Raw genomic sequence first — 16,809 nt, 5'->3', positions numbered from 1 at the left:
TGTTTCAACATAAACGTAACCCATCAAAATGCAGTTCGAAAAAAGTCAACTGCAATCGACCTTTCTTGGTCCAATCAAATTTTTATGAAATTAGGCTTGTTTTAAAACAACGCTCCCAACAAAGCCTTTTGTACACCTATCTTGTGCCGGGTGGTTATATCGTAGAAATTACGTACTCTCACCATTTCGAGTTATTCATACTTATAGAATGTTGCTTTGGTTTCATTTTGTGCTCTTCTTGCTATATTGTAGACAATTTGTGTTCTTATAACCATTGAATAAAAAGTGTTTTTATTCAATGTTATAACTTACTCACCATTTTAGAATGGGACTGCATCTCTTTAGTTTTTGGGTGCGTTTAACTCTGAAATCCTTTTGTACAACAATTTTATGCACATTTTGTGCCATTTGTTTCCTTTATTTATTTACTTTCTCTTGACACTTTATAGGCTTGCGCCCAATTACAGAGTGATAATGCTTTTTAGAGGTGTCCGGTATTTACCGCAAAAATTGGGAAAACTGCAGGAAAGCCTAATTCGAAGTAGCCGGCAGAATGCACGAAACAGATCTAAGGAAATTCCCACCTCTGTCACAGATGAAAAATTCTTACCTCAGCCCAGGTTCGAACACCCGACCTCCGACTGTGTAGCCTAGCGCTCTACCACTGAGCTACAAAGTCGCTCATATTCTGAGGATAATTTTACAGACTTTTTTTAATGCAGGTCTTGTGTGAAACGCACTATCAATATATTTGGGATTCTTCCATACACTGATTATGAAGAAAACCTTTTTTTATGGCACAATTTACGGGCTTTCTTAAAGTATAAGTAAAAAATGGTACCGGCTAAATGTGGATGTGCTCTTCCGATCAGAGGTGAACTTCCATTGAATACCAGATTCACTTACTGTGTACACTTTTCAAATTTATTTCTAAACGCCTTAGGGACATATTGCACCTCATGAAGCCCATTGTATGTCGACTATACCCGAATTGCCGTTGAAGGAGGCAATTTTGCAGCTTGTACGGATTGCGAATCAGATTGCTGGAAGTTGATGAAGAATCTTACGCTTTGGTTTGACGTTTGAGTAATAAACTTTATCGCTAAATAATTTGAATATGAACATTCGCTATGAATTTTTAAATGCTTTAGGGATATGTCTCACCCCATGGGATGTCCACACCTTTTTTTCGCGTTAGAGTAAAGCAATTTGATATCCTAAAGTATGGATGTGCTTTTTCAATTTAATCCATTGCCTTAAATTCGTAAAAATGCATTAGGGGTTGATTTCTCCCCGTGAAACTCACTGCAAGTAGGTGAATTTCTACGTCTACGTTTCATGTGAAGGTAAACAGCTTTAGGGCTAAGTTTCAGTTTAATAATCACATATGGAGACAGTCTGAAATTATTTCGGTGTTGATTTCACCCTGAGACCCCTTAACTAACTTTTTGCGTTGTAGTAGGTCAGTTTAACATCCGGCTTGGCTGCGCTTTCATTAGCAAGTGTTTGATGTGAACTAATAAAATCATTTAAGGGTTGATTTCCCCCCTCCCCCCTCTCTCTCTCGTTCGTTTTCTCTCGTTTCGCGTTGAAAAAAAATGTGTAGTGTCTTAACCCCCAGGTTCTACGCTAACGTCACACTACAAGAACACGGAAATAAAGTCAAGCCAGGAACGTTTAAAAATGGCCACCCAAATGACTATTCCCTCCAAAACTAAACAAGATCCCGCTTAAGTTTGAAAAGTGGCACGTGATCAAATATCTAAGGCAGGACCCCCTTACGGTAGTGTAGACAATGCTTTGACCTGAAGCACAGTAGGGAAGGAACGTAAAATAAAACACTCAAATTGTGAAACGTTTGTTTAATAATGATCGCAATTATTAAGATTGTGAAAGCTCGGAAATTTAAGTCGAAATAAATTACATTGCAAAAATAAAATTTGAAAATGGTAGTTCAACGAATAAAGATAGAAATAGGCTGGGAAAAAAAGAACTTACCAATAAAACACCCAGCCGTCAAATTAATATCAAATTGTGTTGTAAACTTAATTATTTGTAATGATGTGAATGCATTATAATTATAACATCACAAAAAGTAGCAGGTAAACTTCAAGAGGTAACGTATAGGTTAAAAGCAAGTTTTGGGAATTATGGGTCAGGTAAGCAGGTACCAAGATTCTAAGAAAGCGTGAAATACACAGGATGTGACTCAACTTTGGTGCAATAAAGTCTTTTTGTTAAAAGCAAGATGGAAAATTACATGGCCTTGTAGGCAAATTTAAATAAAAACTAACTAACTAATTATTGAATCGCCAGCCATTCATCGCAAATAGATTCTAAACTGAAGAGCTTTGATTAGCGTTATCCCGCTCCGGCAAAATGGGTAACCCGCCCCTGGTTTCGGGGTTTCGAGCCTACAGTTCAATGTCGAAGACAATCACGGAATTAGGGTGTCGTAACTCAATTTTGACTACAGTTTTTTTACCACCCCCGTGACTGCTTCATTCACGGAGAAAATTGTTAATAACAAACAACAAGTCAGTACATACATCAAACGAATCGGTAATTTTCACATATTAAAATAAAATGAAAACTTATAGGAATGTTACTTCAGGGACAAGTAATCAACAACCATAAACATAAATTAAGTAAACATTACGCCAAAAACGTAAACAATTTCAAACAATAGCATAACGGTAACACAAATGTGATTATGCATTGCGGTTAAACAAAGTAAATTTCAAAATCATAGGTTGAAACACACAAAAAAATATAAAATGCGGCATACAAAACACAAATACGATATAAAGAAATGCAAAGATTACTACCTGCATTAAAAAAACACAAAATAACAACACACATTTATGGAGCGACGCGTTCACGACCGCCATTCAAGACAAGATGCCACAGCCAGCTTTTTCCCACCTAGAGATTGCATGGTTGCCAACTCTCAAAAATGTATGATCGTCGTAAGTTGTATATACAGGGTGGAACCTCTCAAACTCAAAACGGATATGCTCATTATAATGAGACATTTGTTTAGAAATTAAATTAAATTGACTTAGGGGTTGGTTTCACTACATGAACTCTATTATAAGCTTATGAGATGACACGTAGGATTTTTCCAATTAAATACGACTGTGTTCCTCCCATGTTGACATCTGCTCTGAATTTTTAAGTTATTACATTAAGGGCCCCATGGCACATTACTGAGACCTCACGTTGTCGTTTTCTGAAAGAGTAAGTACAATTATCGCTGTGCTCTTTTGATTTAGAGCTGACTAACCATTTCTAAAGACGTTAGGCGCTGCTTTCGTCATGTAAATTCTACTGCAAGATGAAACCATACGTTTCCGTTTCGTAATACGGGTGTTTCTTTTCTAACTCACCACTATTTATTCCTCAATACCAATAACCAACAAAAACAGTTAATAAAGTTGGACCCGAAAATAAAACGAACTATTCTTATTTTAAATGATAAAAAAAAGAGAAGAAAATAAAATGGCAGTTAATTTCTTAAAGGAGACCGATCGTTTTTTGAATACAAATCAAATGAATTACGTCACCTTAATTATAGTACCCAGAATCAATTGCTTCTGTATGGTACAATTCGTTACGGTCCTTCTGGAAGGAATGATGCCTCAAAACTTGTGACGTAAGCTAAGATGGAGCTGCCGGATAAACGGCTAAGTTGCTCAGAGATGTGCATGGATTGCTTCTCAGCGGTTAGTTCGTAGTTTACTCGTAACTTACCATACGATTGAACGCCATCCAGTTGCTTTAAATGCTTAACCCTTCCTATAGGAAACTGGGAAGATACCAAATACGTAGCCAAGAAATTAACCAATGCAGTACCGATTTGTTTATCCACAACAAGGTCACTTGATTACACTTAACCTTCCCCTTCTAAAACAAAATGTCTCCATATATCAAAAGTGTTAAATTAAAAATTGAATATAAATTTAACCCCATTCCAAATCAATGATAACGTCATTGTCGTTTCACATTGAACTAAGTAATTCTCTCTTGATATATCTTGATATTGGGGTTGATATTACCCTTTGGATTTTTTTTTATTTATTAGTGCAGGCCATTCTAAATTTGTGGATGCTGTATCCTTTTGGTACTTTCACGGAAGTTTCTTACCTAGGACCTCATTTAGAGAGGCTTCTAGCTTTGTCTACAGAAATCATTGGGGCAAAATCTCTAATACTCTTCCAAATAGTATGCGCTTATTTCGAACCTTACCTACCGTTTGCTCCAATAGTAAAAAGTGATTCCATCAGCTTCACTAAAGTCGCAAGTTTCGCCAATTATGACAACGACAATGATTTTTGGAACATTTTGAACCCCAATACCAAAGATATCAAAATTTCCACGAATCCCACGCGACCTTTACAGTACACGGCATGGAACCCACCCCTATTCCCCTACGTCCCATAAGGCTGTAAAGGTCCACCTTCCGTTACCAGAAGTCAAAAAACCAAATTAATCACTTCCACACCCAGTGCTTTACAGAAAAATGTGCACCTGGTATCTGGTCGTGCAGGAAGTCGTGCAATACCGACCACACTACGAACGACTTCCTTTAGGAACGAGGAAATCGAATGAATAATTAACACACGACGAGGAAGTATTTATCTGCAAAAAGACAAAATCATTTACAGATCGCCGGAAAGTCTACTTACTTAACACATGGCGAGCGTAGAACACGACGCGTGGGCAATTAGAAAAGATGGTGAAAGTTAATGTCCAAGTTTCCATAAATGAATAAATACTCGTACAGCGAGCTATTGTTTACAAACATTCCTAAGTGAAAGTTAAACAATAAAAGTTAATGGTTTATTCATTTCGACCAGGTCTTGTGGAACTGTAACGCAACCAATACGTATGTGACAACCGTGCCGCATATCTGCAAAGTGTACGTGATAAGACCACCCAAGACAGGGGGGTACACTACTTACCGGTGCAAGCAGGCGCGTTCCCACGATGAAGATGTCGGAAGCCTTCAGGACCGGTTTCTGTATCTTCAAGGTGTAGATCAGCATCTCCACCTGCGCCGCTTCGTCCGCACGCAACTTGCTGATGGGGTACTTGAAGAGGAAGGAGAGTAGGTCATCGCTCTGCAAGTAAAGGTAGGTATACTGTAGGACCTGACACACTCACCGTGCGCGTAAGCCGCTCGACGTTACCCAACCAGTAAACCAACATAACCGCTACGTAATTTACGCGGAATAGTAACCCAAAAACCGGGCCAGCATTCGTGATGAATAAAGCGGTTATGACGATGTAGAAGGATGCGATTGTTGAGATTAAGATTGCTATCAACCAGAAGAAGAAGTACCGACTGAGAAGCTTAGATTTCTTTAGGTAAATAAGACGTAGGGCTGAGTGCAGGCGGGCTGCCTTTTTCAACTTGCTGGATACAAGGGCTTCATGGGCCATCATGGATTTCTTCACTGAAAGATTGATATTTCCAATCATACGCTCCATACATAAAACGTCCAGGTTGAAACTAAGCACAGTTAACCCATCGATGACCGCCGCGGCGACAATGACCCAGTGACCAAGCGCGCAACCGATGACGCCACCAATAATCAGCAGAAGAACGTACACGAGCGCTTTTCGCCTCAGGAGACGCACGTCTTTGTCGCTCAGCAACGTGGAAATTGCGTAATGACTCCTGGTCTCGAATAAATCGAACCACGCTCCGTAAACCGCAACTGTCTTCCCGATCCTCTGCACTTTACCGACAAGAAGGAGGACGCCGGTTGTTAGAAAGAAAACGTCGTTGAGCACAACGAAAGCTTCCAATTTCGTTGTCGTTTTGCTGAGCAAGCTCAGACGCCAACCTCCGTCGGCTAACAGGAGGGTTAGAAAGACGAATGTGCATGCCAAACCCTTGGTGGAGACGCCGATTGCTTGGAGGCGCGACGGTACTCTAGTATGAGGGCACTTGTAGGAAAACGGAAACGTGCCGAAAACGAGCCCGAATTTGGCAATTGGAAGGATCGCGCACAGAAAGCAGTCCTGCAGATTCTGTTGTGGCATCGTTACGGTTGAGGGTGTTGAATTTAATCTGTCGGCGTCGTAAATGGGTCGAGTTAATTAATTAAAATTGAATGCTTGTGTATTGACAAACCGTAAGTGCTTTGACAATTTAATTTCCAGCCGACGTTTAGAACAAAGCAAACAGTAATTAATTGCGTAGCGCGCCCCAAGTTTTCATTGAACAAATGTCGACAATATCGCGAGATCAGCCCTAAACACACATTTTTATACATATTACCGAGGTACCATAATTTGTTATGTATTTGTAACAAACCTTGTACCTGCACTTTAATCTTTTAAGATTTAGGATCAAATCTACTTCGGGGTTGTATGAAGCCTCCCCCCCTCGGAGGGTCTGGTCAGTGTGGAATATCCCCCAGCATTTAAAGATTCAATTACCTTTTCCACAGTCTAGGTATATCGAGGGTGAAAGGAATAATAGGAAAATATTTATCGGTAGCTACTGTTGAACCGTCATACGCGTTGGGGGAGGGGGGTATTGAATAACCCCCAGACTCCCCCTAGTGCTACGCATTTCACCAGAAACTGTCAGGAGTGTCTTGGGGGTTTTACGTCTTGGCAGAGAACGTAGCACCGGGGAGTTTGGAATGGTATGGAATGCCCCCCAGCATTAGGCTACATTTGGTCGGAGGGCCTGTACTATGTGCAATATCCTCCAGCACACAAGGATTCAATTGCCTTGTCCAAAGACCACATTGAGAGTGCCAGGAGTAATAGCAAAATAATTATCCAGTGCTGCCTTGCTGACGAATTTCACTGGTGACCTTTGGAGAAAGGTTATCTAATCTTTATGTCCTCTGAGGAGTATTCCATACCCCCCAGATCCAGTGGTCATATGTTTTTCCCCGGAAACAATGAGGAGTGTTTTTTAGGATTACACGTTTTGGGATCACCGGAATTACGTTGTCTTTTTTCTGGGGGTCTGGGGGATGTGGAATATCCCCCATACAAGCATTAAATTAACTTTTTCAAACACCACTTTGAGAGTGCTATGAATAATAGGAATATATTTACCGAGTGCTCATTTTCTTTCCTTTTATTGTTTTGAGGACTAACCAATTTGGGTGAAAAGTTAGTACCGGGAGTAGTCTGAAGGTAAGGAATGCCTATTACCTATATACCTACTCTTGGGGAGTCTGGGGGACGATGTGATATATCCTTGAGAATACAAAGATTCAATTAGCTTTCCAAAAACCACTTTGAGTGTGATAGGAGTAACAGGAAAATAATTTTCGAGTGATTCTTTGCTGGAGAGTTGCACTCATAGCCTTTGGAAAGAGGTTACCGAACCTTCTTTCGCACTGGGGTTACCCCCATACCTCCCGGTGATACGTTTTTCCCCAGAAACCGTCGGAAGTGTTTGGAGTATCCAACATTTTGGGAGCGAACGTAGGTAGGTTTGGGGGGGCATAGGACACCCCCCGGCATATATACGAAGATTCGATTACCTACTTTTTCCCAAGGAGAGCGCTAGGAGTAATAGCAAAACCATTATCGAGCCCTTCTTTGCCGTTCTTTGCTGGTCAGTTTCACTGGCAGTCTTCGAAAAAAAGGTCATCGAACCTTCATTCGAGCTGGGGGGTATTCCACACCCCCCCAGACTGCCCGATGCTACGTTTTTCCTGAGAAACTGTCAAGAGTGTTCTTAGGACTAAACGTTTTGGAAGAGAACGTAGTACTGGAGGGTCAAGGGGTATGGAAAATCCCTAGCGAGCATGAAGATTCGATCACCTTTTTCTTAAAGCCCCTTTGAAACCGCTAGGAATAATAGGAAAACAATAATTATCGAGTCCTTGTTTGATGGTCTTTGCTGGCCAGTTTCACTAGTAGCATTCAGAAAATGGTTTTCAAATCTTGATGCGCGTTCTGGGGTATTCCATAACCCCCAGCACCCCCCCCCTCCCCCGGTATTACGTTTTTTCCCCAGAAGTGTTTTAAATTCTCAACGTTTGGGGTGGGAACGTATAACCCTGGTGTCTGGTGGGTGGGTTGGGGTGGGGGGGATGGACTCTCCAGCAGACAAACGCCAGCATTATATACGAGGATTCGGTTACCTTATTCGCGCTAGTGCTAATAGGAAACTGTCAGGAATGTTTTTAGGACTAGCCGTTGGACGAGAGAACGTAGCACTGAGGAGCTGGGGGTATGGAATGCCCCCAGCATGCATGAAGATTCGCTTATCTTTTTCCGAAAGCTGCTTTAAGATCGCTAGGAGTATTAAATATTTATCGAGTTACTGACGAGTTTTACTGGTAGCTTCGGGAGAAGGTTATCGAATATTCATGCGTGCTGGGGATTTTCAATTCCCCCAAACCTCCCAGTGATACGTTTTTCGTCAGAAACTGTTTTGAGTGAGAACGTACCACCACCGGTGGGTCTGGGGGGTATGGTATTCCACCCAGCAGATATTCACCAATATTCTATTACTGCTCTACCAACGCTACTTTGGAAGGGGGTAGAAGTGCTACGCAAGTAATTATCAACTCCTTCTGTGTTGGCGAGTTTCACTGGTAATTTTTTGGAAAAAGGTTATCAAATCTTCATACGAGCCGAAGGTATTCCATACCCCCCAGCCAGGACTAAACGTTTTGCGAAACAACGTAGCACTGGGGTCTAGGGAGCATTATAACCATTTGCAGGGGAGGTGGTTTTAAGGTTATTATAAGTGGTGTGCGGGAGAGGGGCAGGGTTTAGCCCTGGAAGCGACTAAGAAAAGACAGCGGTCCTAGAGGGCCAAGTGAAGATTGTTAAATGGCACCAGTGTGCGTAAAAATAGTAAAGTTCGAATTAACCGCGCAGTAAACTAGCGAACAAAATGACAACGTTGCGAGAATTTGAGTTTAGTTTTATTTATAAATATCGATGGTTAAGTCGAAAAAACAAGTCACGAATAAATTACACTGAGTGCGGAACCAAATGAACTGAATTTTACCATAAATCGAAAATTTTCCATTCGTTAATGGATCATCAAAGTAGCCGCGTATTGTTTTAAACCAAACTTTCTGCGTTTTGTTCCTTTGTTCTCACGATTGCTTCTTTCAATGCCTGCTTTTAATTCTTTAGAATTGTACATCCTCATTAATACTACGTGTACTTTATGCAGAAGAGGAGAGCGGTACAGTGGAAACAACTCAACCTGGGCCAGTAAATGAACGTAGAATAGGGCGATACTGTCTAATTTTCCGCGTCTCCACCGAACCTTACCTCTAAAATAGTCATAGAATATTTTGACTCCACTGATTTGCATGGAAATTTGGATTTAGCTTTTTCGTACCCTCCACTCGAAAATTGGATTTGTGCCTTTGGTTGCTGTTAATTTTTTAGCGGTGGAAACTACCCCTATTAATCATATAATTGTAAATTCAAGCAATATAGGATTATTTAATTATACAGTAACATTAAATTTAGATTTCTTTCTTTGCTATTTTTATTTTTAAGTGCTTTAAAAATCCATTTTGTAGGTTTTTTAAAAGCTATAAAATTATTCAAATTAATTTTTTTAAATCTTTATTTTTGAAAGGGTTGTAGTGGAAAGGGCTCGAATGAGTCACTAGTGACGAGTGTATGCAAACTTTGAACAGCCATATCTTAACCAATTTTTGTTGTAGAGAAAAACAAAAAAAAGCAAAATGTTCAGAAAAGCAAAAGCTACATTTTTTTATTCTTGTAAATTTTTCGTATCACTAATACTTTTGAAGTTATTTTGAAAAAAAGGCAATTTTTGAAAACCAAAAATTTTTTTTAATTTTAAAGCTACATTTTTCCAAAATAAGCACTTTGCACAGGTCAAACTTACATATCATATAAACAATACATAAATAAAGTAAACTGTAAAGCGGTAACAGTTAATTACAATTGGGGTGCGATCGATTTTTTTTACCAAAAAAAAGGACCAGTTTTATTTTGAGCGTAACTCACTTAGTTTTGATGCTAGGAACTTTTCTTAAAAACAAAAAGAAAAGTATTTTCAAACACTTTAAAAAAGTATTCATAAGTTTTCCCCGAAAAGTGCTTCATTTTTTGGTTATTTCACGTTGAAGTACTCCATTTGGAATTTGACGAATGAGAACCTACTTTTCATGAGCTACAACTTTGCTTCTACTGGATCTACAGACTTCATATATAGACCATTTTTTTATAAGCTATATTTTTGCTAAGAATCCTTTTTTCGATACAATACCTACTTACTTTTAGAGTTATTTACGAAAAACAGTCTGAAAAAGTGTTTTTTTTGTTGAAAAATGAACATTTTCCCTCGCGAATAACTCGAATACACTCAATTTATGAAATTCCGAAGTTTTGAACGTATCTCCCCCCCCCCGCCTAGAAGGGGTGGCAGGGGCATTCACCCCCCAAGTAAAAGCAACTCTGGGCTCAAGTTCACCTTTGAAGTAGAGGGTAAGAGGAACCTACATCCAAATTTTCAAGCAAATCCGCCGAGGCGCGAAAATTACACACCAAAACGGTCATTTACTGTCCTAAATAAATGCTTAATAATTGTGTTGTTGGTACCATTGTTTGCAAAGTTAAATTTAATTAAGCGGCCAGGTATTTTTTGCGTATAGCTAGGAATTAGGTTCTTTATCCTTAAGAATTGTGTTAATTATGGTATTAATGATAAACGCATGCAATTTGAAATAACTGTTTGCAATTTTTGTACAGTTACTTCTTCACAAAAGTTTACATCAAAAATAAGATAACATTGAGGTTACGTAATATCCCCAAACATACTTAAGTACTTACATTTTTGAGCTTGAGCCTTGAATTGCCACTTCTCCATTCCTTGAGTAGAGGATACATCACGAACTTATAAATTAAGATGGACTGCTAATGCTGAATTGACGAATGACACCTACATGGGGGCAGCCATGATGTGCACTTACTTGGCGCGAAATTCAAATCAACTAATAAACAAACATTAACCTCCCGTTTTCTAAATAAATTACTGTGACACATGTCATTTTCCAAGGCTGCAATAATCTCACAACTCGGGCACTAGGAAAATTCCCCTAGAAACTAACTAATACGTGCACATCATGGCCGCGCCCATGCTAGGGCCATTTTCTACCTCTATGCAACTGTTTGATCAGCAGTCCATCTTAATTTCGTGGGATACATTAACTAAATTCTTTCCTGTTCTTAACCCCTCTGTATTTCAGCTAGCCTGGTAAGTAAAGTACCGAAAGTTGCAAGAAGAATTGCATTAATAGGACCCAATGTTCTTATCCACAATTGTAACTACCGTTACGCGCAGAATATATACAGAATCACAATTCACAACATGTACGCAGAACTTACATAGAATCTATTCAGTCATACACAGAGGAAATACAGACAAACTAATAAATTGCTGTAACCAAAAGCGGTCATGGAAATTAAAATGATCGGGCATGCAAATGAAGGTTTCATGATGATTTCATGTACACAAATAATCATTAATTAAGAACTGAATTTTCTGATAAATCGTGGTCCAAAGTAGCAACGCGACGTTTTGTTTTTAATCGCAGCGCGTTGTTATCTTCGCCTGCGATTCGTTTTGAGTACTCGCGTTTCTTATGACCTCGCTACGTTTTGATGAATTTATCGGTGAAAGAAGTTGAATTGCGTATGCGTCTTAGTGAGTTGATTGAATTTTAATTGTTTGGAGTTACGCGGTAAACAATTTCCTAGGATAAAATTAAATATCTGTCCAGTGAGGATAGTTTAATGAATAATTTGTTATTTCGCAGCGGTAAAGGAAAGACACACTTACCACATTTGCCAGTTTCTCTATGTTAACAAGATGGTGAATCAAGGAACATATGGTGCAGAAAACCCGAATATGCAGGATAACCAAGTCTCCGTTGTGGTAGTCTATGAAGCATGCCAAGGCGTTGGCGAAGATGCTAACAATCAGTTGCACTATTAATATCAAGATCCAGAGCAGAAAAAAGGGACTAATCAGGTCCGCAAGTGACCCCACGTTTCGGAATACTGCAGTGTGGAATTTACATTCCTTCCTGATTTCCAAACTCCCTCGGTTGTCCTTCAATTTAGTTTGAAAGGCGCGACGAGCACTTCCGTAAATGGCGATAAAGAACTTCAGTTGTGTGTTGACGTAAACGAGCCCGGCCACCTGTGTCAACGTGGCGAATGACGCAAAAATGTTCAAAACAAGATCAACATTTCCGTTGTTCAAGAAAATCGGGTAGCTCATCGCTATAGCCGTTGCGCTCAGGTACAGGTAACTCAATCCTTTTCTTTTTCGTAGCACTTTCAGCTCTTTCTCCATGTCCAAACCGTATCTGGCGCAAATCTTCACCCAGCTGTTCAGCTCTAATACATGACGTCTACATTTAACGGCACCAAACACATTTAACAGCAATGAAACAAATGTGTTCAGCATTTCCGCAACGAGATCGAGGGCGACCACTTTGTGTTCATGTTGGATGGCCTTGTTAATGAGGTTCCCGACGAAAAACACATGACCACCGCACAAAATCGCAGCCCATATCACCAATGGGAGACTAACTTTGAAGTGTGCCTGAGAAATACAGCATTTTCGGTGCGTGCAGACGTAGGTGCCGCAAAAAACGCCAAAGAAGCTCGTCAGATGCAGTATTTCACCTAACGTGCAGACAACGCATAGCTTTCGAGGAGGACGCGTAAAAGTAACGCGGACCGAAGCCATTTCGAAACTCGCCTGTGTTACTTTTCCAAATGTGACATAACTGAAGATGGTATCAAGATTGTAAATGGCGATAAAGGCGTCAGAACGATGTGATCAATAATTTAGTCACCGTAAAGCCTCGCACGCACCCCTTTGTCATACGCATTACTGTCGACGCTAAATTTAATTGCCTTATGCTCCTACCCGTATCCATTTCTTTCATAATATTATTATACAATTGGAAGATGTTTTTGAGTATAGAGACATTTATACAGAACTAATTAGTGTGTCAGAAGATACTAAGGTAACCCTTGTGGAACCACGTAAGTTTAGTCATACACATAAGTTACCTAAGTTTATATTAACTAACTTTGATGCGAATGATTCGTCATAAATACAGTCGTTATTGATCTCATAAAAGAACGATTCGGAGAAACAAAACTCTTAATAGAATTATATGTTAGGGATTTATTGTCTTTGATCTTAAATCGTAGTAGTAAGTAGTAACATTACCTTAAATGAACTCTATGATAATCTACAAGGACAATTACGTGCTTTAGAGACTTTAGGTGTGACTACTGACACTTATGAAGCTATGTTATGTCCATTAGTGGAAGCAGCTTTGCCAAAAGATGTCATTATGAACTGGGAACGACAACGTGCACTCAAATCATCCACAACGGAAACCCAAAGCACACCAAAGATTTGATGAATTTTTTACGTAATGAAATTGCTGGTTTAGAACGTTTAAAATTTATTGATACACTATCAATGTCTAAATCCATTGAATCTACTGCTGCTGTATTACATTCAAGCACTCCAGCAACAGAACAATTTCAAAACACAAGGATAGATTTCTTAAAAAAGAAGGTAAAATACAAGAATGTCTCCATTGTAAAAAGGATAATCACATTCTTGCCAATTGTTTCGCTGCTCGTAAAATGCCTATACGGGAACGATTAGAGTTTATTAAAACACATAATTTGTGCAAGCAATGCCTTCGGTCTCATCCAAGGACATGTAAGTCGGGCAATAAATGTGAAATTTATGATGAGCAACATCACACTTGGGCATGTGAGAATAAAACCGTCAAAACAGTTGTCGGCAATCATACTGAAACGCAAGATCCCATTTATTTGCAAACGTTAACGTGTTCTTTAATCACAACCAATGGCCTTATTGCAGTACGTGTTCTATGTGATAGTGGCGCTCAACATCACTACTGACTGTTGCAAACGTAATCAACTACAGTCAACTAGAGCTATTGATCTCACTCAAAAACTTTTTGGTGGTGGATACGTTCAAAAGTCCGGAATTTCATAAATTGAGTAACTCTAAGCAACTTTTGTTCTATAGAGTTTTTTCACTAAGTCAATAGTATTCGAGTTATTTGCGAGTGAAAATGTTCATTTTTCAACAACAAAAAAACACTTTTTCAGACTGTTTTTCGTAAATAACTCTAAAAGTAAGTAGGTATTGGCCCGTATGAATAAAAATAAGCAAATGCTTATACTTGCAAAATTCAAAGTAAATACTCGTAACTGCCCCTTCATACTGGTCTGTTTAGCAGCGTTGCACTGCGTGCTGTCCTGCTGCTCAGCAGCGCTACTAAGTCGCCCAGTACGAAGGAGCACTTACGAGTATTTACTTTGAATTTTGCAAGTATAAGCATTTGCTTTCTTTTATTCATACGGGCCATTGTATCGAAAAAAGGATTCTTAGCAAAAATATAGCTTAAAAAAAATGGTCTATATATGAAGTCTGTAGACCCAGTAAAAGCAAAGTTGTAGCTCATGAAAAGTAGCTTCTCATTCGTCAAATTCCCAATCGAGTACTTCAACGTGAAATAACCAAAAAATGAAGCACTTTTCGGGGAAAAGTTATGAATACTTTTTTAAAGTGTTTGAAAAAACTTTTCTTTTTGTTTTTAAGAAAAGTTCCTAGCATCAAAACTAAGTGAGTTACGCTCAAAATAAGGTTGGTCCTTTTTTTTGGTAAAAAAAATTGAGGAAATCACCCCCTAATTAGCACCCCAATTGTAATTAAGCGTTACCGCTTTACAGTTTACTTTATTTATGTATTGTTTATATGATCTGTAAGTTTGACCGGTGCAAAGTGCTTATTTTTGAAAAAATGTAGTTTTGAAGTAAAAAAAAATGTTTTTCTATTTCGGTGTCACAATGATGATTTTGTACAACTGTTTTCGGCCGAAAACAGTTGTACAAAGACAGTGATTATAGTCGTTTTTTTTTGGTAACTCATCTCTTAAGTTGGCAGTTAGTACTAGTTAGTACAAGTAGGTACTTCGTTGGGTACTTCCATGTTTGAACTTCAAAATGTCAGTCTTACTACGCTGCCAACCTAAAACTTAACGGCATAAAAAGTGTTCCCAACATAAAACATGTTAGTTCTAATGTTCCCTATAGCATTGATTATATACACTATCAGATAGGCCGAGCTTATGAGGCTACATGATCCTATAAAAGAGTTCCCGTTAAGGCGGGCAGATGTCACACTATGTATCACTAAATTATTTATGCATTGCTCACAACCGCAAGGTCGAAAATTCATTAGCCAACAGTTAGTACTTGGAGTTCAGTCCAGAGGGCGCGTTGGATAAATTGCTGATGAGAAAGTATCGCAATCATCATTTTTGGGCAAAATTTGCTGTCAAATTAAAAACTAAAATCTGAACAGCTGTAATTTTATTATAACCTAACTTTGCATTGTACTGTCATGTTTTATAAAAATATACGAAATAAAATTTCATCTCAGGGCTCTGCAATGAAACAAACACAAAATATTATTCCGACTACCTCCAAGAATGGTTAAAAACTGTAATGTAAACAATGCCAGCTTATTGTACGAGTATGTAAGTGTTAGAATCTTTAAAGAAGTGTAGGTGTACCTATAATCAATTTCTTTTTACATCAGTGTATGCAGATACTCCTTCGCAGTGCTTTATATTAAAGGGAACAACCATTTCTTCAAAGTCATAAAACCGAAAACATTATATTCTTAACAAGCTACGTAGAGAGGATCTTTTGCTCATGGAAATCGAAAGCATGTATGTGGATTATGTATTTCAGAAGCAGCGAAATATTTTGAGTTTCGAGTAAACTGGCTGTTCAATTCTGAATATTCTTACGCTCTTCAGTTATACTAATGATAGCAAACGCATGTTTCCTTTGCGCTGACAAATCTTAACAAGTGATAAATTCGGGCGATCAACCTTCGAGGACACGGCAGATTCACATTCAGCAGTGTTTTTTTATATGGACATTTTCGTAACGCCCCAGTGTAATAGCTGTTCGTTTCAAGACACGGAGGATTAGTACGAACATATTTGCAGAGTAGTGTACTTGTGCAATTTTTTATTGTAATTAGCAGACTCCGAGTCCACAGGGTGCGTTATAAGTTTGTACAAAATCAACAACCGCCAGTCGCTGTTGTTATATGTGCTGGCAGTAGGGGAGACACATCATTGGGTGTGGCACGAGGCATTAGAGGAGAGTTCGTGGTGAATGGGAAAATATAAATTAATTAATAAGAACACGGAACGAGTAAATACGAGGACGTTATGAGGTGCGTAAAGTTAGCACCACCAAGTTTTCCAATCGAGCTGAAATGTTGCACACGTTTAGTGCTATAACCGTGCTATTTCGTGCTTTAATACCAAAATTCATGCTGCATAACAAAACAATCTAAAAAAAACTGTTGGTGGTGCTAACTTTACACTAGCACCACCATGCTTTTTAATCTGTCTGTAATTTTGTCATAATTTAGTGCCCAATTCGTGATATTTCGTGCTGTAATACAAGAATTCGTGCTACATGTTGTAAAAAGTTATTGTAAATCGACTGTGGTGGTGCTAACTTTACACTAGCACCACCAAGCTGTCCAAATGTAATAAAACTTTGAAAACATTTAGTGCTAAATTCGTGCTATTTCGTGCTGCAGAACTAACATTCGTGCTTGAAATTTTAAAAAAACATAGCACCAAAAGTGTGATTGAGCTAACTTTACACTAGCAGTAGCACCCTTATGCCTCCCGATCGAGATAAAAGGGTAAAATATACTTTACCTAT

General features: G+C 38.8%; 1 protein-coding gene and 1 long non-coding RNA gene across 2 annotated transcripts; both read right to left on the bottom strand.

Annotated features, from left to right (window-relative positions):
* Positions 1–2,890: 2,890 nt before the first annotated feature.
* LOC116176747 lies at positions 2,891–4,454 on the bottom strand. The gene is made up of 3 exons (XR_004146500.1): positions 4,253–4,454; positions 3,287–3,906; positions 2,891–3,232 (listed from the first exon to the last, which is right to left on the bottom strand). It is a non-coding gene; the product is annotated as an uncharacterized LOC116176747 (long non-coding RNA).
* A 161-nt stretch (positions 4,455–4,615) lies between these two features.
* LOC116176746 lies at positions 4,616–12,545 on the bottom strand. Its single transcript, XM_031495506.1, has 4 exons — positions 11,825–12,545; positions 4,965–5,123; positions 4,689–4,912; positions 4,616–4,641 (listed from the first exon to the last, which is right to left on the bottom strand). The coding sequence occupies exons 1-3, from the start codon at positions 12,455–12,457 to the stop codon at positions 4,847–4,849; spliced, it is 858 nt and encodes a 285-aa protein (XP_031351366.1). The 5' UTR covers positions 12,458–12,545; the 3' UTR covers positions 4,616–4,641; positions 4,689–4,846.
* Positions 12,546–16,809: the final 4,264 nt, after the last annotated feature.

The sequence above is a fragment of the Photinus pyralis genome, unplaced genomic scaffold (genome assembly GCF_008802855.1).
Source record: "Photinus pyralis isolate 1611_PpyrPB1 unplaced genomic scaffold, Ppyr1.3 Ppyr1.4_LG7, whole genome shotgun sequence".
NCBI lineage: Eukaryota > Metazoa > Arthropoda > Insecta > Coleoptera > Lampyridae > Photinus > Photinus pyralis.
The sequence above is the reverse complement of the archived record's forward strand: the minus strand, read 5'-3'. Positions and strand labels throughout refer to the sequence as shown.